Source organism: Epinephelus fuscoguttatus, linkage group LG14 (genome assembly GCF_011397635.1).
Source record: "Epinephelus fuscoguttatus linkage group LG14, E.fuscoguttatus.final_Chr_v1".
NCBI classification, from domain to species: Eukaryota; Metazoa; Chordata; class Actinopteri; order Perciformes; family Serranidae; genus Epinephelus; species Epinephelus fuscoguttatus.
Genome location: NC_064765.1, coordinates 4,239,087 through 4,261,502, shown reverse-complemented (window position 1 = coordinate 4,261,502; position 22,416 = coordinate 4,239,087). Strand labels below are relative to the sequence as shown.

General features: G+C 41.8%; 1 protein-coding gene across 1 annotated transcript; it reads left to right on the top strand.

The window, feature by feature from the left end:
• The first annotated feature begins 17,532 nt into the window (after window positions 1-17,532).
• On the top strand, window positions 17,533-20,684 carry foxg1a (forkhead box G1a). The gene has a single exon (XM_049596134.1). The coding sequence runs from the start codon at window positions 17,805-17,807 to the stop codon at window positions 19,116-19,118; it is 1,314 nt and encodes a 437-aa protein (XP_049452091.1). The 5' UTR covers window positions 17,533-17,804; the 3' UTR covers window positions 19,119-20,684.
• Window positions 20,685-22,416: the final 1,732 nt, after the last annotated feature.

Sequence of the window (22,416 nt, the reverse complement as noted above, 5' to 3'; positions counted from 1 at the left end):
TTTGCTTATTAAAGGTGCTTTTTATCGCCACTGACGGTTCAGATCACGAGTGCTATCTCTGTAAATAGCATACTAAGCGTTTCCCTTACCTCTGGGCTGTGACGTCATCTCGTGAGAGCTTTGCTTGTTGCCGGAAGAAAACAGAGGAGCCATGCAGAGTGCCGCTCAGAGTGGCGCTGGTTGTCCCGGAGTACAGCTGAGAGTTTTACTGCATCGATTGAAAACAATGGTTCGTGTTTGTGCTTATTCGAATTGCAAGAACAGGATGTCGCGCAACACCCCGTACAGCTTTCATAGGCTGCCTTTGTCGGACGGCGAGATGCTGAAGTTGTGGCTAGTTGTGCTACAAATGGATGCTAACACTCCTGTCCAGACACTGCGCCTTGCAGACCATCGGGTCTGCAGTGCTCACTTCTCCCAAGATGACTACTGCCAGCCGAAGAAGAGAAGACATCCAATCCCGAAACACCTCTTCCTCAAGAAAACGGCTGTCCCACGAGTAGAGAGAGCTACAGACACAGTGGAGCAAAGCTCTCGCGAGACGACGTCACACAGCCCAGAGGAAGTGAAGGGTCAGGGAAACGCTTAGTATGCTATTTACAGAGATAGCACTGGCGATCTGAACCGCTCAGTGGTGGAAAAAAAACACTTTTAATGCGCAAACTTATACAGGACGCATTTGCCCCCATAGCTACCTCGCAGCTGCCAGCTGCATCCAGCTCCCTCAATACTGAACCAATTTTAAAACGAGTTGTACCTATGAATCATACGCACACATACACATGGGGAAATAGGGCCCAGGTTGAAAAATACCTAAGTTGTCCTTTAAGGACCCGATCACACAGAAGTGTTTTGCAGATTGCACAATGCAAAGCGCACCACACTGCCTTTTTAAAAAATTGAATGCCATGAGTGATGTGTGATGTGAATCAATCTAACATTTATTTATTTATTTATTTTATTTATTTAACAGTAATCAGTGTGTAGCTGCTGCCATGTTGAGGCAGAGGGTGCTGTCTGTAGCTCTGGTTGAGGGTGAGAGGCTGTCAGCAGATAAACAGAGATCTGTGTGGGTACATGAGACCCTAAAAAAGAGGCTGGATCATGGGGAGTACCACCAGTTGGTCCAGGAGCTTCTCCTCCATCATGGACGTTTACAGGTGTATTTTAGGATGACTCAGGGGCAGTTTGACAACCAATCATCGGGTCGTATAGCTCTGGGTATCCAGCAACCACTACCACCAGTTTCTCCTCCATTGTTTACACTTGTTGTCGTGACCACCACACAAGGCCCGCCTCTCCAATCATCCCATTGGACAACGGGGAAAAGAGATGACGTAAGGTGCTTTTCCGCTCTGAGTTGATGTTTTTTCAACTCAAAGAATTCAGAGTGCTCTGGCAAAAACGGCAGGCACTTTGAGCACGGAAACGCGAGGTGCGTCGTAACGTAAAAGCCCCAAAAAGCCGCCTCCAGCTGCTAAAACGCTTCCTTTGTGATCAGGGCCTAAATGGGACGCACTTCAACAGTGTTTCCATGGTAACAGTCACTCATACCTAACTATTGTTTCCATGGCGACTCTTAATAGCAGCCGCTGGGTCAGCTGGTATGAGAAAAGTTTCAATTTTTTCAGGGTCGATGGTCAAACTTCAGAAAGTCAGGAACAAGAACTTTGTGGAACAACTGAATTCAGACGTGTGTTTGTGAATCAGTTTGATCTTCAGTCTTTGTGGAAACAGCTCCAGGTTGTTTTGTTGATGAAACAGTCGGATGTCGCATCTGACGCCTGTTAATATTCTCTTCACCTCTGCTCACGTTCTGGATCTAAAACAGTCTGAAGTGACTCCATTTGAAGAGTTCGGCTCTCCACCTTTTGAAAACTGATCAACAGCAAATCCATTCAAACAAATTTGTCACATTTAGAAGCAGAAAAGGTCTCATGAGACATCGATGGAACGTTAACAGACTACGCTCGTGATTTTTTAAAAAGATGAACTTTGGTTAATGACTCAGTGTTTTTAGAAACGAACGCCGTTTATTTATTAATGAGCAACAAATCCAAACATCTTCAGAATCATCGCCTCCTCCATTCAGGCAGATCAATAAGTCAATCATTAAAAATAATGAGTCAGATTAAGACGACTGAGAGAAATCAGGAGTTCAAACACTTCATTCAGGTTTTGGGAAATTAAAGCCAATTGAGGTGATTGAGTGAGAGTCATTCACACAGACTGAATCATAAACATGTGACGTCATCGTTTCATCATGTTGCTGCACAGCGGATTAGGACGACGTTGTTTTAAATTAAAACTCTTCATATTTTGGTGTTAACCAATAATCATTTGATTGATTACTGTGAGGTTTCTGCATCTATAATGTAGATTATGGAAAACATTTCACAGATGAACTAAACTCATTAATCTGATTGAACTGCACTGAATGTTTGAATTAAATATTTCCACAGTTCGTCGTCGACTTCCTGAGTCTGGTTTTATCCTCTCAGAGGAGGTCTGTGCGTGTTGTGTTCAAACACCATCAGTTTATTGGTTTATTGATCCAGTGTGACTGTCCACAGTTTCCATTTCGCTCTCAGTGATGCCGAGGTCAAAGGTCAGCTGTCTGAAAGAGTCCACAGTGAGTGCGGTCGTCTTAAATTTACAATAATTTAATCTTATCTGCTGAGACTTTGATATGCAGCAGGTCTGCACTGGTATCCTTGTGTCACGTACATAAAATCAAACGCTGCCTTTATGAGTTTGTTCGCCTCCTCAAAAGAAGCCCACCCAAAAAAAAAACAAAGTCCGTCAGTTTAAGGCTGCTTTCACACCTGCCCTGTTTGGTTCGATTCAATGGAACTCAAGTTGGTTTGTCCCCTCAGTGCAGTTTGTTTGGGCAGGTGTGAACACAGCAATCACACTCAGGTGTGCACCAAAACAACCGGACCGAGACCTTCTTGAAGAGGTGGTCTCAGTCCGGTTCCAAAGGAACTCTGGTGCGGTTGGTTTGTGGTGAGAAGGTGTCCCGACCTGGATGTGAAGCAACTGCAGTCACATGACACATTGTTTGGGTTAAACATGAGCATGTTACAGTCCTGGAGGATTATTAATGTGCACCTCCTCCTGTACTGCCTTAATATGCACATTCAGCACATCCAATGCATCAAAACATTGTTTTCTAGTTGGAGCCGCGTTTGCCTCGTTTTCAAACTGTATGCTTTGACTAAAATGAACAATGACAGCAATATAGTCCACGATGAGCAGCGCTAAAATCAACCTGCGTAGTTGTCCCTCCATTGTGACATTAGAAAGTGTCACATTTATCTTGCAAGTGTACTCTTCTTCAACTTTGCTTTACTTCCTGGATTTTTCCCACATGGAAATTCTGACCAATCAAGAGCAGCTTTCTCACACAAGGCATTTGATCTGGTCCTCTTGTAAATGCTGCCGTGAGAACACCAACCAACTCTAGGCAATTATACAACTTTGGAACAACATGAGTCCCTGATTCAGACCAGAGGAGACCACTCTAGGGCTGACAGCAGCCTAAGTAAATATTTTCATTGTTTTTTCCTGCCGTCAGACAGTCTTTTCATCAGGGAATTGAAGCTGTTATATCAAAGCCACCAAACCCACAAAAACAGTCATTTTACTCAGCAGAACACTGAGTTGCTGGCCACTTTTCCAAAATGGCCAACACATCCTCACTGTGACCTTGTCACATGTCCACGTTTGGTCATGGACTTCCCACATCCACATATGAAATGTATATATGAATATATATGAAATGTACAGTTTGCATACAGTCTCTTTCAAAATAAAAGCACTACATTGGTGTAACACCACAAATTGACATATTTTTTCCTTCAGCAACAAACACAGTTGGGTTTAGGAAAAAAGAACGGGTTGGCTTTATAATCTTACAGGACACAAAGACAGACCTTCTGGGTAAAAGTCTGTGGTTGTTGGACCCATCCACCACCCCTCCCACCTGCCCCACCTGGACTTTTGCCGCCTTAACTTTAGTTCTTGTCCTCCTTAATTTCCCCCTGACACTGCTAGCTGCCGTTTCAGTCAGGACCTTTGTCGGGGGGTGTGGGGGATTCTCCACCAGCACTTCATCTCACAAACTAATTTAATCCCTTCATTCCTTGTGCAGGTTTAAGGAATCACTTGACAGAGCAGGGGTCAAAGGTCACAGTTGAAAGCAGGATGAAGGTTTTGGCTTCTGTTCAGAGTTTAAAAAAACAAACTTTAAAATATGAGGATGCCTAAATCCCAATTAAAATCCGTATTGCTACTTAAGTATACCTTAAAAAGTCCTATATTTTTCCTCAAAACCCTGTAGCCTCTTAAGTACCCTGCAAACACCTTAAGATCTCCCTTAAGAACAAATAAAATCCCTTAAAACCCTCGAGAAAAACCCTTCGAAGCAGCTGGAGCCCCAATGAGTCCCCTCAATAACCCAACAAAGCCCCTTAAAGAGACCCTGAAACTCCCTTAATAACTCCTGGAAACTCCTTAACAATCTGCAGAATCCTTTAGGAACCCATAGGAACTTGTGAATGCCCTTGAAAATCTCCCAGAACTCCCCAAGAACCACATGTGATCTTCTAGAACCCCCCTTACAAACCTAAGAAACCTATAGGGGCTACAGCCCATTTAAAACCACAGGTCAGGAACCCCTTAATAACCTGATAGACCCTCTTAGACTTTGACACCCCTTCTTAAGGGCCCCCTGAAACCCTGTGAGAACTTATAGGATCTCCTCACAACCCTGTGTAAAGACAGACTGGAATGTCCTTAAGAACATGCCAGAAAACAAAATGCCCCCCTAAAACCCTTAGAAGAACCACAGGAACCCTGTAAATGATAGTAAGGTAGTAAGGTAGTTCCCGTAAGGTAGCTGTGGTAAATCATCAGAATCCCTGGCACTTGACTAACCTAGATCCACTGCCACCTCCCTAAGAACTTAAGGAAACCCTTGAGGGCTGCTGGAAACAGTTTAATAGCCACAACAACCTATTAATAACCTTAGATTTGACTTAAGAACCCCTCAAAACCCAAAAGGGCTCTTGAAACCCTGAGTAGAACCACAGGAATCCTGTAAATAACCCATAGTGCCCTTAAGATAACTTTAGAACATCCTTATAAACCTTGGAAGTGACATTGAACCAACCTAGATCCACTGCCACCTCCTTAAGAATGTAAGAAAATGCTTAAGGGCTGCTGGAAGCAGTTAAATACCTAAAATAACCCATTAAATAACATTAGATTTGACTTATAGATACCTTAAAACCCAAAATGAACCCTGAAACCCTTAGAAGAACCACAAGAACCCCGTAAATAACCCACAGTCCTCTTAAGGTAGCTTCAGAACATCCTCATAACCCCTGTGTGTGTGTGTGTGTGTGTGTGTGTGTGTGTGTGTGTGTGTGTGTGTGTGTGTGTGTGGTGCCTGCTGGTCCCGGGGTGTAGTTCCCCCTGCCGGCCTCACGGTGTCGCTGTCGGTGCAGTAATGGGCCGGCTCTCCTCCCGGAGCTCTCGGGTTGAGTGTTCGGGCTCCAGCCGGCAGATTGTCCGGTTCACAAGTTTATTTTCAGCGCTTGACATTGATTGAACCATTAACCCTGCGGCGCCAACACAGCTAATGATTTTCCTGCTTGTTTTTGTGCTGCAGGCAGGGCAGCAGGAAGTTGTGCTCCTCTCTCCGAGGATTCACCCTCATCTTCTGCTCCTTATTTAATAATCCCAGCCATGGATTCATGTGTTCACCGCTGGAGCTGATTGTTGGTTCGGTTCCTATTCAGATTCGCAGATAAAGTTTAGAGATGTAAAATCAATTTCACAACCTCAGCATCAGTGTTTGGTGCTGTTAAAGTAAAATACGTCACTTTAACTCATCAAACACACTTAAATTAACACTTAATATTCACAACAGAAACTGGTCACAACAACAGGAGTACAAATTAATATACTGAACATTTTAATGTGAATATTGAGACACAAACGTGTTAAAGATCCCAAATGTATCTGAGAAAAATGATCTGAGTCAAGCCAGCTGATGTTTAGCCCTTTAATATTATGTATATTATTAATATTGTGTTTTTTCGTTTTAATGCGAAGCGCAGTTTTAATTTAAAATCATCTTTAAAAAAAATAAAAGTCGCTTTCCAGAACACAGAGGGCTGTAAAGTGGACGTGTTTCCATTCTGAAGAATTAAAGGAGGGAAGATAGGATTCAGACACACAATAGTGAAATAAAAAAATACCGAAATAGGGTTAATAAGCACCAGTTACACCAGGAAGCAACACAAGTTTATTTTACCTATTAAAAGCCTTTTAATAAACCTTTGATATCTCCTTCAAAGTAATGTGAGTTCAGTCAGAAACTTCGAGGTGGTGAGTGAGTCCGTTCTGACCTTTAATAAGACACAAAATAAGTCTTAAATTTTCCTTAAATAACCTCTGTGTTTACGATGCATCAATGTCCTTTATATCAAGTTTTTAATTTCCCTTAAATGTACTCTGACTTTGTCTAAGAGGTGCATCAGTGTCCTTTATTGCAATTGAAAATATGTGTTAAGTGTACTAAACGTTAAATTCCCCTTAAATAACCTCTTACTGTGTTAAAGACTTTATTACAAATAAAAATTAAGTCTTAAATTTCCCTTGAATAACATCTGATTGTGTTTAAGGTGCATTGAAAGACTTAACTTCCCCTCAAATAACCGACGTCTAAGGTATAACAATGTCATTTAGGCCTATTATCATAATCAAGTCTTAAGTGTCCCTTAAATAAGATCCGACTGTGTTTCAGGTGCATTAATGTGCTTTATTACAAATGAAAATTAATTCTTAAATTTCCCTTAAATAATCGTTGTGTTCAAGTTGCATTAATATCCTTTACAACAAATCAAAATTAATTCTTAAATTCCCCTTAAATAGTCTGACTATATTTAAGGTGTATTAATGTCATTTACTACAAATCAACATTAAGTCTTAAATTTCCCCTTAACTAAATCAGACCGTGTATAAGGTGCATTAATGTCCTTTATTGCAACGAAAAGTAAGTCTTAAATTTCCCTTAGATAACATCTGACTGTGTTAAAGGTACATCAATGTCCCTTATTACAAATTTAAGTGTAAACTAAAGGTTTATTTTGAGGGTTTTAAGTATTAAATGTTGCTTTATGAATCAGTTTTGATTCTTGTGTGTGTCAGCTCCAGTACATAAATAAACGGAAGAACCATCAGTCTCTGTCCTCGGGCTCTGTCTGTGGTGTTGGACACATATTTGTCCCTCCAGGCCTCCGTCTGATTCGCGCTTCAACATTCAGCTCACGGCGGCAGAAAGAAAAGAAGCAGCAGGAGCTCAGAGACAGACCTGTCTGATTTCTGAAGCTGCTGCAGGAGAAAAAACACAGTTTAACCAGTTCAGTGTGTCCACACAGCTCCGGACACATCGTGTCTGGGCTTATCCAAAAAGAACAAAAGGACATCATCACATTTTTATTTTTTACAGTGAGACAGGACTGAAGCTTCATACTGCACATTATTTATTTGATTCCTCCGTGATGAAGCTCTGCAGCTTTCTGTCCGCAGCAGAATATAAAAGTGAAATGTTTTTTTTTTTTTTTTTTTTTTTAAAAAACCAAAAAAACCGAAAATGCTTTATAAATGAAATCTTCAAAAAATAAAATCTCAGTTTATCATTGATTTATTTTAATGTGATTTAAAGCAACAAAAAAGTTAAATGAAAACTAAACGATGAATTTTGTTCTGAGGTTATGTAGAATTATATCAATCAATCAATCAATCAATTTTATTTATTTATAAAGCCCATATCACAAATCACAATTTGCCTCACAGGGCTTTACAGCATCCCTCTGTCCTTTGGACCCTCACAGCGGATAAGGAAAACTCCCCAAAAAACCCTTTAACGGGGGGAAAAAACGGTAGAAACCAGGAAACTATTTACAGAGAAATCCACCAGAACCGTGAATATAATGTGAGTGTGTCGGTCCAGTTTAGGAACAGCTGCAGCACTGATCGACACATTAAACACATCGACACACTCACCGTTCTCTTATCTTATTTTTATCGGACAGTTTTTTGTTTCTAATCATTTAAGTTTTAATAAACTTTAGTTTATAAGTAGATAATAAAGACACATTACGTCACGTTCAACAGAAATGATTTTAAATACTGAAACAATGACATGAGGACATCATATCACCTGAAGAAAACACTGCAAATATATGAACTGCGATGAAATGTCACTTTGAGATGAATATTATCAGGATTCCGTTTAAACAGAGGAAATAACTTAATAATTAAGAATTTCAGTGTCTGTGTGCGGTTTGATTTCGCTCCTTTAACGCGTCTGATCTGACAGTTTGAGCTGTTTCTAACACGGATGTTATGTTGTATTTAATAAAACACATAAAAACTGAAAGCAGATTTATCTTTTAACTTGATAAAAACAGATCTTCATCTGTTGTTGTACTCTCAAAAAGTTATTTATGGTAAATAATTTCTGTTTCCCTCCCTCGATCCTTGAAAGACAATAAGTTTATTTTAAATTTAATCCATCCAGATTAAATCCAATTAAACTGTAGAAAGAGCCACACAAGAACAAACAGTGGATCAAAAACTGGATGTAAATCATGTTGGTGAAGTTCCTGTTTCGGCCGCTGGGAGGCGCCCTCTGCCCTCCTCTCAGCCGCCTCCTCCTCCTCCTCTCTCTTCTTCCTCTGTGTCTGCTGTTGATCCCTCTGATTTATTTGCTCACAACTTCCCTCTGAGCCTTAAAGCCAATAATAATAACAGTGCGGCTGTTTACATGCAGCCGGCGTGTTGAGAAATCACTCAGCGTCCCTGTGTTCAAACATTCACACTCACAGGAAATACATGCTGCAGATTAACCGCCTTCATCCCTTCATTCCTTCATTCCTTCATCGCTTCATCCTTTGATCCCTTCATTCCTTCATCCCGTGCAGGTTTAAGGGAACACTTGACAGAGCAGAGGTCAAAGGTCACAGGTGAAAGCAGGATGAAGGTTTTTGTTTCTGTTAAGAGTTAAAAAAAAAACACACACCAAAATATGAGGATGTCTAAAGCCCCTTAAAAACGGTATAGTTACCTTAATAAACCTTCCCATAGAGTCCCATAATCTTCCTCGAATCCCCGTAGCCTGCAAACACCTTAAGATCTCCCTTAAGAACAAATAAAACCTTTCAAAGCAGCAGCAACCCCAGTGAGCCTCCTAAATACCCCAACAAAGCCCCTTAAAAGCAAGAAAAAGAAACTTCCTTAATAACTCCTAGAAACTCCTTAACAATCTGCTAAATACTTTAGGAACCTCATAGGAACTTGTAAATACTCCTGAAAATCTCCTAGAACTCCCCAGGAACCCCCAAACCCCATGTAAACTTCTAGAACTCCCCTTAAAAACCAAATCTCACAAACCAAAGAACCCCTTAGGGGCTATTACATTCCCCTTAAAACGTCAGGAACTCCTTAATAACCTAATAGACCCTCTTAGACTTTGTTGATTCCCCTTACACCCTCCTTAAGAGTTAGTAGAACCTCCTCAAGAACTCATGTTAACAGCAGCTACAACTACTCACGAACCTCCAAAACCCTGCGAGAACTTCTAGGAACTCCTTCCAGACCTGTGTAATGACCCAGTGGGACTCCATTAAGAACTCCCCCCAAAAACAAAAGGGCTCTAGAAACCCTTAGAGGAACCCATAGTCCCCTGTAGGTAGCTTTAGAACACCCTTGAATGTGACTACAAACCAACCAAGATTCACTGCCATCTCCTTAAGAATGTAAGGGCTGCTGGAAGCAGTTTAATAGTCTCAGGAACCCATTAATAACATTAGATTTTATTTAAGAACCCCACAAAACCTAAATGCCCCCCTGAAACCCCTTGAAGAATGGCAGGAACCCCCTTAATAACACATTGCCTCCTTCAGGTAGCTTTAGAACATCCTTAAGTGACTGTGGGCTAAGATCCATTGCCACCTCCCTTAAAAACAACCCTTAAAGGCTACAGGAACCACAGGAATTCCCTGAATAATGCATCACCCCTGACCTAAGGTAGCTTGAGAACATCGTTAAAACCTTTGAAAGCAGCTACAAACTACCAAGATCTATTGCCACTTTCTTACGGAAGTGCTGCTGGAACCAGTTTAATAGACACAGGAACCCATTAATAACATCAGATTTGACTTAAGAACCCCAGAACGCTGTTGAGAACTCCCAGAACACCCTAACAAACCCCTTAAAGGCCACTTGATACCCCCCAGAACTTGCAAATATGCAACCCAACTGCAAGAAACAATGTTGACATTGTCCGTGTCTACAGATACGTAACATTTGTACATTGTTATGTAACGGATACATTAACTTTATATTTTAACAACACTGTTGTAAACGCCATAAGTGGATTATGAAACAATGGGCCCCTGGGCACAGAAATGCAAAGGGCCCCACCACCTCTTAATAGGACAGACTTTGTGATGTTTTGCGTCTCTTTGTTGTCATTAAGCATCTTTATGTGGTTTTGTGTCTACGTGGGTCTCTTCGACATGATTTAGTGTCATATTAAGGTCATTTTGCGTCTCTCTGTGTCTCTGTGGTCATCTTGAGTCTCTTCCTGGTTAGTTCATATTAATTTGACATTTGACAGTTTGCAAGTGAAGCTCAGGGGCCCTCCCTAACACTCTGGGCCCCTTGACCTGTGCCAAGTAGGCCCATTCATTAATCCATCCATGGTTAACATGTGGTTAGGTTCAGACACAAAAACCACTTGGTTATGGTTTGGAAAAATGTTGTTTTGGCCCAGGATACCCACATTTGAGGGCGATGTCTGTAAATAACTGCTTTGTGTGGCACTATCTCTTCTGGAAAAACAGTGACGGGTTGCAGAAAACCAGCCATGTTTGGTTCCTTAAGGCCCGCTGGAAACAGCTATGACTGCTAAATCACAGCCGGGTTTGCTGTTGTTTGTTCGTCATGTTAGAAACATTGAATTACCAGTTTTCAGAAACGAACAATAGCAACATTTTCCTCTGGCGACTGGGCTGGAATACCCCCTAAAGAAGCTCTAGAACCCCTTAAAGCTTCGACACCTTCCTGATCAGCCCCTCGTTCGGCTTCATTGATCGATATTGACGTCTCTGCTGAATTAAACGCTGCTGTGTTTCAGGCTGAGAGGAGAAAAACAGCAGATGTTCTGCAGGAGTGAAAACTAACAGTCTGTTTCACATCTGGATCAAACGTCTCTGTCACAGACCAGAACTTTAAACCTTGTAAAACACTTTTTCTTTCTGCGTAAGAATCAGATCTGAAACAGGCGTCGGGTTGATTAAACATGGCAGATAAAATTATCACCAGTTGGTGTGGAGCTGACGGGATGAATGAACGAAAAGTTAAAACAGATGTTCCATTAAAACCCTTGAAAATAGAATAAATCTTTGCCTGGAGCGATAGCTGAGATGTTGATTATGATGGAGGTCAGAGGTCGCCTTCATGTTTCTTTCTCTCTGATTGAATTTAAAAATCATCTTCTTGTTCAAACACAAATATGTCACGGAATAAAAGCTTTCAGTGATAATTGCATTTTTTATTACTTTCAACAGTCAGTAAAGTCCGCTGTGTACAACCTGTAAATTAACTCACCTTTAAATGAAGATCTCTGAGCATGAAGCATGTTATTGTAGGCTATTAAATAAAAAGTGTTCAAATCTGCAAATAAACTGTAACAAGTGTGTCGCCTCGCTGACAGCTGGAGGATGTACATGTATGATGTTTGCTTATAGGCTTCAATATCATCGACTCATATCAGACAGACTGAAAATAAAAACAGCTGGTGGAGGTAAACTCCTCTTCAGTCACGTTCAGGAGGAAGTTTAGTTCCAACTTTACTTGTGTGTCAGCAGACCTTTGTCGCCATAACTTTTTTCTGAAGAAATCAAATGCTGAAACTGCTCTACAAGTCAGAAAAAAATTAATGGAGTCTGGTCTGGTTTGGCTTGATGTCACAGTTGGTGGTTAGCAAACAAAAGAGGTAAAGGTCAATCTCTGTTGGACCCTTGGCACTGCAAATCTGTACCTTTTTTAAATGTGTTTTAAAAGTTAGAAAAAACTAAATGGGGTTTGGGTTGGTTCTGTTTGAACTCGTCATTATTGATCAGCCAACCAAAATCGGCAAGAGTCAACTGCTCTCATCTTTTTAATGGCATTCTGACATCTTCTTAATTCCAGAGAAAAATGAATGGAGTCTGGTTCAGGCTGATTTGAACCTTCAATTGTTAGTTTATCAACAAAAATGAAGGACCTAACCGCTCTTGTCCATTTCTGGGCATTAAACTGTGTTCTAAAATTCAGAGAAAAAAAAGTGAATGGACTTGATTTGATGGTTTGTTTTGAATGAACTCCTTGTTGTTTGTTGACCGACTAAAAATTGCAAGAGTCAAACTTTCTCATCCTTTTTTGGCTGTTTGACCATTGTCTTAAATTCAGAAGTAATGAATGGAGTCTGGCTTGCTTTGGCTTGATGTCACAGTTGGTGGTTAGCCAACAAAAGAGGCAACGGTCAACCTGTGTTTGGCCCTTCACTGCAAATCTGAGCCTTTAAATGTGTTTTAAAAGTCAGAACAAATGAATGGAGTCTGATTTGGTTCTGTTTGAAGTCCTCATTATTGATCAACCAACCAAAATCACCGCGCTCGACATTTTTATGGCATTTTGACATGTTCTTAAATCCAGAGAAAAATGAATGGAGTCTGGTTTGGTTTGGTTTGAACTCCTTGCTGTTTGTTGACCAACTGAAAATGGCAAGAGTCAACCTTTCTCACCCTTTTTTGGGCGTTTAACCATTTTCTTAAATTCTGAAGAAAATGAGTGGAGTCTGGTTTGCGCTGGTTGACGTTTGTTTGACTCTCTTGCCTCCTCTGTCAGCTCTCGTACAGTCTGCAAAAGTCACATTGCAGCTGAGCTTTTAAATGTGGCGTAGAATTCAGAAAAAAAAGAACTGAGTCTGGTTTGATTTGAAGTCCCAGTCGTTAGTTGACCAATCAAAAGAGACAAAGAGCCGTGCTTTAAATGGCTCTTTTCAGCATTGATATCACATTATAGAATTCTGAGGAAAATGACCTTATAATCTGGTCTGGTTTCACCTGACGTCACTGTTGGTACAGTAGCTCACCGAAAGAGGCAGAACTCAACCTCTCATCCTTTTTTGAGCATTAACATGCTGTAGAATTCAGAAGAAAATGAATGGAGTCTGGTTGGTGTGACTTGAGTTCCCTGTTGGTTACTGGTGGGTGAGGCAGGACAGTCAGGCTCTTTCTTATGGAGTCACACTGCACATACAAGCTTTTAAAGTATTGTTAAAATCAGAAGAAAATGAACTGAGTTTGGTTTGATTAGACACACCAGCTGTTTGTCTGCTTTAAAATTCAGAGGAAACACAGTGGAGTCAGGTCAGTCTGTAGCTGGGCAACAAAGGAGGCGACCTCTCTCAGCCATCTCTGCTGCTTCACACCGCTGTTTAAACTTGTTTTATAATTCTGAGCAAAATGAACTGAGTGTAGTTTGATCTGAGGTGCAGCGAAAGCTCATCTTTATATCCACATTTTTCTTTTCCCAAGCCTCCTCTTCACCCAGCCTTCCTCTGATAGATCCACCTGCTGCTTTTTGTTTTAAAGGTTCAGTCTGAAGAAAAACAAATCTTAAGATCATGAAATCAGACCGGAAACAGAAACGATTCATCACCAACCTGCAGGTGAAATAAAAAAGCTCCGGTTTGTTTCAGGGTTTCTCTCTGAGGCTGTTTTTTTCTCTCCTCCTCCTCCTCCTCCTCCTCCTTCTCCTCCTCCTCCTCCTCCTCCTCCTCCTCAGTCCTGTTTGGATGCTGCGCAGTCCTCGGCGCGCACGCACGCGCTGCAGAAAACATATAAGCAGAGCCGGTGAACGGTCCAAACTCCGCTCACATCCTCAGCTTCTGTGAGCAAACTAACAACAACAACAAACAAACAAACAAACAAACAAACAAGCAAGCAGTATGTTTAGTTCAGTGAGTCACAGAGAAGCTGACAAACAAACAGCAAGTTAAAAGTTCCCCATCAAAATAAAAGCACAAAGAAAAACAACAACAAAGAAGATTCACTTTAGGGACGCAAAATGCGCATCGGGACGCGTTTTTACACAAGAAAAAAATATCATCATTATTATTATTATTATTGTTATTATTGTTATTATGTCTTACATTCGGAGATAATAGTCTGAACTTTTTGGAGGAGCTTTCAGCTGACACTGCGCCGTTGAAGGCCACGATATGTGACTGAAAGCTCCGGAAAAGGGAACAAAAAAGTGGGGGTTTTTTGTGTTAATTATTATTATTAATGTAGCCTATTTTATTCAGCATTCAGCCCAATAATAAACTATAATAACTGAATTTCTGCAAAATATTTTTCTGTCCTGATATCCGGTGTCGGCTCGCTGGTTTGTACCTTGTTTCATCCCATTTTTCCTAAAATAAAAGTTAAAATTAGAGCTCACATGAACCTTAATAAATTTTAGCTAAATGTTTTCTTACTGTGAAAATGTCCTGATGATAAAAAGCATGAAACAAACCAATAAAACAGAAACGAACCCAAAGAGAACAAATGCTTAAAAAGCTTCAGACAAACACAGTTTCCGGTAATTTCACTGTATTTTTTCGTAAATGTGGTATTTTCTGTTTCTGCAACGCGTCAAACTCCTGCAAACTGACCCAAAATCATTATTTTATGTAAATAATTCTCTCTTGTTGCTCCGCCTCCACCTGACTTATTTCCACATGTATTATTATGATGATATTTGTGTGATGTGCAGCCTTCAGACCTGCTGAGAGAAAATAAACCCACATGTGTGGAGCTCAGTGACGCTTCGGTGTCTCGGTGCGTAAAAGACGAGCCTCAGCTGCTCCTCCGGGGGAAAAGTTTCCCACAGAAACTCAAAAAATAATCTTTGTTTAGTTTGTTAAACTGGAGGAAATGTTTGGTTTCTGACTAGGGGGATTTTTTTTCTGTCACATTTTCGCCTCTCTGGAAGGAAACACTTTGCGTCTTTCTCTCCGTGTTGGCACATTTCCAGGTGATTTCAAATCACTGAGTCACAGGAAAATCTCCAGAGTGTTGAATTAACTCTGTTGGAGTTTTTCTAATCTGCCTCAGAATCAGAGTCTCAAACGGTCCCGTGTTTTTGTTGTTTATCAGCGACAGTCCGGATTGTTTCAGTCCTCATGTGGAGTCTCTCTGAAGCTCAGCCCGCCTTTAAAGAGTTCAGTAAACTCACAGACTCAAAAACCTGAAGCTGCACCTGCTGCATCTTCCTCTGAGAAGCTTTTATTTTGTAGAGTTCACTGCTTCTTTTTTTTATGAATCAACAACATGGGTGATGTTTCATGTTTGGTCACATACGTGCAGGACTGTGTTGGCGCAGCAGGCTCTACAGAGTAACTCAGTGATGTCAGTCGGCTGATAGTAACAGAACTGTAGTAACACTGTCAGCACTGTAACAGTAAGCAGTATTACTACACATGTTATCACCCCGGCAGCAGTAAGTGAGGGGGGAGTACTGCAGTCTCAATGTAGCAGGGACTAATAACAGAAACTAAATATAAAATATTGTGTTAATATAAAACATTTTATATTTGAGGAGAAACATCAGTTTTACTTATTGATGCTCACATGTTCACAGTCCGGGGGGTAAACATAACATTTCTATGTACAAATACTGTCAACAGCAGCTGTTGTAACATTTAATACTCCTTATATTATCCTTACATGTCATTAAAAACATGCAGCAGTGACAAAGTAGTGGCAGCACTGATAGTATTAGTGTAGCAGGAATATTGTTTTTTTCAGCCCCAACACAACGAGACACCAACAATACAGCTGCTTTAGTTACCTGAATTATTTATATTTTATTTACTCTATTAAATATTAAACATTATTGTGTGTAAACTTTGGTTTTATTGCAGAAAAGCGAGACTCAGTAAAATATTTTTGGTGTAACAGGAGTGAAATTTAAATATCTATTGTGTCCAAAATCAACTGGAACCACGCTAAATGTTAGATTTTAATGGTGTGGATATATAAATAGATAAAAATCATGTTTATAAAAACCTCAAAATAATAAATAATTCTGACTATGACCTCAGTGTTTATTATTATAGCAGCAGCGCATGAGGGAGCAGTGGTGCAGCTTTACTGCGAGTAGTAATATTTGAATGTATCGCCAAAGCGTCAGAGTCAAAGATGAAATGTGTTCAGATGTTTTCCGAAAGAAAAAGTGAAATAAATCATGTTAGAACTATAATAATAATAATCATCATTTAGATGTTATAAATATAATTGATGTTTTCTTAAATATCAGTCATGGTACAAAAAGGCTGGAGACACATTTTGGTGTTTAAAGAAAAAAATCTCCGCGCGTCTCCTCCGGCGGCCTCCAGCTCTCCTCTCCTCCACTCTTTTATTCATTCAACATTCACTGAGTGTGTTTCTGCCTCCGGTTCACTTCTGAAATTCTCCTCCGACGTGAAGCCGCCGGGGAGGAAACCAACAAAGCTTCCTGGAAGCTGCAGACTGACACGACACCGTGTTTACGCCTCTCCGGCGCACATTTTACGCGCATTTTACGCACGGAGAATCGGCTTTGGAGAAAACAGCCCGTAGCCTTTCTGAGCCGTTTCAGTCTGCTGCGATCTGACACACAAATCACCTCCGCGTGTCCTGACCGTGTCCGCGTGCCCTCCGGATCCCCTCTCCTCTGTTTATTTTCCCTCTGAGTCTGGATGTAAACAGTTTTGAAGACGCCGAAGGGGAAAATATTTGAATCGGAGGAGTGTAAATATGAGGAGCGGCGGGGATTTGGGTGTACGCATGCACGGTGTGTGTTTTCCAGCGACGGTTTTAGTTTAGGTGGGGGAGAGGATGAGGGAGGGAGGGGAGGGGTGAGGGAAGGAGTGTTGATAGGGGTGAGTGTGTTTTCCACGCTGCAAGAAGTGTCCGTGTTGGCGAGTCGTTTTGGGCGTGTGAGCCTCTCTCAGAGTCTCAATTGTGTCCGAAAAAGATCAGAAAAACACAAAATTAAAGCAGAAAATTATCAGTTTTCAAATAAAGTTGAATTTATTTTACAAGGCAAGTTTTTGTGTTTTGAAAATGAGGCTAAAATGACAAGTGGAGATAAAAATTTTAACACGAAAATGCAAAACAATAACGGCAAAAAACGGAAACAATAAAAAATAAAATCCACTCTGTCAGATTTTTGTGTTTATTCTGATCAAATTGAGATTTCTAGTGACTCCATGAGACATAAAAGAGAGGCAGGGTTGGGTATTTTTTGCAGCGTGCACGGCATTGGTGGATGTGTGTGTTTCCCTGTGCGTCATGATTGGCTGAAGGCGCAGAGGACGCCTTAATATTTAATACTAATGTTCCCCTGGTTGGCTGAGGACTGGAAAGGTCCAACCAATGTTTTTTACTTGCTTTAGTGGCTGTGGCTCCCTAATTAATTGCAGCTATCTGTCTCCTATCGATGTGTGTGTACATGTGTGTTGTGTGTGTGTGTTTCCTTTTTTCTCCCCAAACCGAACATGAAATAGTTTGTTGGGCTATACTTTCTTTCTTCCTATCGTTCCCCCCTTCCGTCCTTCCCGTCCTGGTTCGCAGGCAGAGACAGGACAGATTGAGACCCAGCTGTGTTCGTCGCTTTTGGTCGTTGCCATTTTCCCCCCTCATTGCCCGGTGATGTTGGATATGGGAGAGCGCAAAGAGGTGAAAATGATTCCTAAATCGTCGTTCAGTATAAACAGTTTGGTGCCCGAGGCCGTGCAAAGCGACAACAACAACCACCAGAACCAGCATCACCACCAGAACCACCACCACCAGAACCACCACCGGCCCGGCGGCGCGGACGAAGCCGAGCAGAAGGCTCCTCTCCCGGTCGCGCAGCAGGACGGCAAAGCGGATCCTAAGAGTGACTCCTCGAGCCAGGAGAGCTGCCCGGACGACAAGGAGAAAGCGGAGGAGAAGAAGGACGGGAAAGACGGGGACGGCGGCGCCGGAGGGAAGGACGGAGAGAAGAAAAGCGGCAAGTACGAAAAACCTCCTTTTAGTTACAACGCGTTGATAATGATGGCCATCAGGCAGAGCCCGGAGAAGCGGCTCACCCTCAACGGCATTTATGAGTTCATCATGAAAAACTTCCCGTACTACCGGGAGAACAAGCAGGGCTGGCAGAACTCCATCCGGCACAACCTCAGCTTGAATAAATGCTTCGTCAAGGTGCCGCGGCACTACGACGACCCGGGCAAAGGGAACTACTGGATGCTGGACCCCAGCAGCGACGACGTCTTCATCGGCGGCACCACCGGGAAGCTCCGGCGGCGGTCCACCACGTCCCGGGCCAAGCTGGCCTTCAAGCGGGGCGCCCGGCTGACCTCCGGGCTGACCTTCATGGACCGGGCGGGCTCCCTGTACTGGCCCATGTCCCCCTTCCTCTCCCTGCACCACCCGCGGGCCAGCAGCGCCCTGGGCTACAACGGGACCTCCTCGGGCTACCCGGGTCACCCCATGTCCTACAGCACCATGCTCACCCAGAACATGGGCAACAACCACTCGTCGTTCCCGTCCTCCAACGGGCTGAGCATGGACCGGCTGGTCGGCGGGGATCTCCCCTACGCGACGCACCACCTGACGGCGGCGGCCCTGGCGGCCTCGGCGGTGCCCTGCGGCCTCTCCGTGCCTTGCTCCGGGGCCACTTACTCCCTGAACCCGTGCTCGGTCAACCTGCTGGCCGGGCAGACCAGTTACTTTTTCCCCCACGTCCCGCACCCGTCCATGACCACGCAGTCCGGCGGCAGCGGCGGCTCCTTGCAGGCTGCCCGGGCTTCGGCCTCCAATTCCCCGCAGGCTCCGTCCTCCTCCTCGCTGCCCTGTGACTCTCTGAGGCCGGCTCTGTCCGGCTCTCTGCCGGCCTTCTCCTCGGGACTTTCCGGGGGTTTGTCTGACTATTTTACGCATCAAAACCAGGGGTCGACCTCCAACCCGCTTATACACTAACACCCCCAAAACCTTTACCCCTCCACCTTACCTCACCCTCCATCCCTCCATCCCTTCATCCCTTCATCCTCTCCACTCACTCCTGATGAGTGAAAATGACTGGAACTGTAAGTTGAACATTTTACACTGAACATTTACATTGTAAAAAAAATTACAAAATTATTATAAACTACCTACTATAGAAAAAAAGAGGAGAGACTTAAACTGCAAAACAAAAAGAGCAGCAGAGAAACTCACAGAAAGCAGCCCTGAAGTTTCCAGGTATTTTTTAATATTATTATTATTATTATTATTATTATTATCTCTTCTTCTCTTCTTTCTCTTCTTCTCTTCTTCTTCTTCTGCTCCATCTTCTCCTGCAGTTTTAATTTCTGTGTACATAATGTCTGTTACTATAAGTGTCCGGGGTTTGTCTCTGTATAGTTACTGTCAGTCAGCGACGTGCAATGTGACCTGAGCTAAAAAACAGAGAGAACGATGATAGGCTGATTTTTTTTCTGTTGTTGTTGTTGTTGTTGTTGTTGTTGGAGGAGGCATTACTTTTTTTATAGAATGTGTATTTAAAATAGTTTTGTCTAATTTTGAGATTAAAAAAAACGTTAAAATAATAATAATGATAATATCTCTAATAGCCGGTTTGTGCCCGCATGTTTGCAGTATTATCAGGTATCATGCGGGTTAGAAAAGAAGCGGCGGAGAATGATTTTTATTTTACAAAAATTTAAACACTAATTTTTTTCTATACAGTGAAATGTGTTTTTTTAAGCGACTCCCGCCGTTAAAACCATGAGGCTGTTTATTTCCTCCATTCTTTTATTTCCCAGTTTAAAAACTGTTCATGTACTTTTATAGACCAAAGAATCGGTTTTTAGGAAATTTAGTCATTATTCAGCTGACAGAGGCCTAATGTAGTAGGAATTAGAGAGTGAATGAGTGAGTGTGTGAGTGAGTGAATAGAGGGGTGAACTGTTGCCTCCCGCACTGCAGAAAATGTCCATTTAAACGAGATTTTTACGGCAGTATTTTTTTTTTAGTTTCTTAAATTAGCGGAAATCTGAATGGAGTTTGGTGGTGTCGTGTTTTCTGTTGGTGCAGTTGGAGGCATCTCGCCTTAACCCGCCTCGCTTTTGACTCAGTGTTGAAGTGCGTTGGATAACACGTGAATTTAACTCCTCATTTTTGCAGAAAAATCCAAATTTTAACGCAGAATTTTGAGCGTAAATGTCTCGTTTCTCAGATGGATATTTTCCGCGGTGGCAGACTGTGATGTGCTTTCTCTGACTGTAAACGTGATCGCCGGTAACAACGGACCTTCACGCCTCCTTCTTTTTATTTTTAATTTTATTTTTTTGTATAATTAGTAAAAGAGAGAGTAAATGTCTATTTGTAATTTGAATTTGGGTTTTTGCTTCTTTTCTAAAAAGGAAGAACAATGTAAAGACCCGTTTGTTTGACAGAAGAAAAAATGCCTCATTATCTAATACTACTTGGAATGATTGTCCTTTAATTGTCGTCTCTAAAAACAATTTTTCATGGTTGTGATACTATTGTGGTCTTATTCTTATTCCCGTGTTTGTCGCTTACAGAAGTTAAAAAAAGAAAAAAATGTTTTAATCATAAAAAAATAAAAATAAAAGAATAGGTTACATTCATAACTAACGCAAATCCTTTTGTCTTTTTTTGCTCCTGCCGTCCGTGTTGTCACTGATTTTATCACCAGGTACTTAAACGCAACATTTAATTCTTCTTTTTAAATCATTATCTTTAAAGTTCAGAGTAAATTTGCCTCTTTCTGGATTTAATCTTAAATTTTGAGCTTTGTTAACGCGGCTCTGCACTGCGCAGCTTCCCAGGTGTAACTCAGATATTTGAATGGAGCGCAAACATCAGGTAAATTCACCAGAGATGGTTTTTGGAGGCCGTGACCATGATTCAAACAGCAACACATTCTCCTGAAATGTTCCCTCTCGCGCATGTGAGTGTCTTGTGTTTATGTTTTTGTTTTTTGTTTTTTTTTGGGGGGGGGGGGGGCTTGTTATTGTTGTTTACGCACACACGGTGGGGAAAAAAATGCGCAGCAGCAGTGTGCGTAAAGCTTTTACGCATAAAGATTTACGCGCGTCTGGGTGGAAAAACTGTGTCAAATGATGCAACCAGAGGTCGCGCTCAGGCTGCTGGAGCCTGACTGACTGTGAGACATTTTATTCTTTTGAGCAGTGAAATCTGAGGCGCTGCAGGCTGCGGCTCAGTGCGGCGCTCAGTGCGTGTTTTGGTGCAGAAATCACCCAGAATATCATCACGTGCTGTTTCAGCATCAGATGAATTCACCCAAACGCTGCTGTGGTTTGAATGTTTTGGTGCATTTGTCCTCTTTCTGCATCTCAAACCTCAGATTGTGTCCAAAAGGCTGAAATTTAAATTCAAACTCGCAGATTTTTCCTGATTTCCTGCAGAAACTGATTCTGATTCTGAGTGTGAGCGTTTTCTTTGTCCTGTGGTGTGTGTTTGTGTCAGCTCCGGCTTGTCGTGTTTCCGTGTGTGTGTGTGTGTGTGCGTGTGTGTGTGTGTGTGTGGCTCGTTATTTACAGATCAATCTGAGACCCTGCTGCAAAAAGCTGAAATTTATTCTTGATTTTCTGCAGATTTTCTCGACCAAAATTCGGATTTTAAGGTGTTTCGTCCCTTCACTTCGTCACATTATAAAGATTTTACGAGTCTTCTTGTCTCCTTCGGTGCAGCTGGTGTAGTTTTCTCTTTTTATCTTAAACCTAATTTAATTTAATATTTCCTGCTGAAACAAAAAGCTGAATTATCTTTCTTATATTTGCAGATTTTTTCCAGACAAAAGTCAGATTTAACAGCAGAATCTGAGCGTTGGTGTGTTTTGGCTCCGCGGTGTCACTTTGGTTTAGCTCCAGTGCTTTTTGTCTGTGTTCATATATCTGTTCAGCTGATGATCCGCATCTCAGGGTTTTATTTTTTTGTGGCGCCCCTTGTGTGATTAGTTTTTTTACAGATGAACCTCAAACTGCACAAAGTCTCCTCCTTGAGATATTTCTCAGCGGTTTCATGTCTGCAGAGTGTAAATGATGTCAATGAGACTGTGACGTGGAGCTAAATGTTTCAGCTGGTTTGGTTTTGCTTCGCTCAGACTGATTTTACAGAAAATATTTTACACATTAAACCTGCAGAATTTTCACCTTTTCTTTAACTTTAAGGTTTGTTTGGCTCTGGCAGCTGCTGTCGGTGTTTTGTTCTCGCTCCTCATTTGAATGTTTCTGTTGCAGCTGGTTTGTTT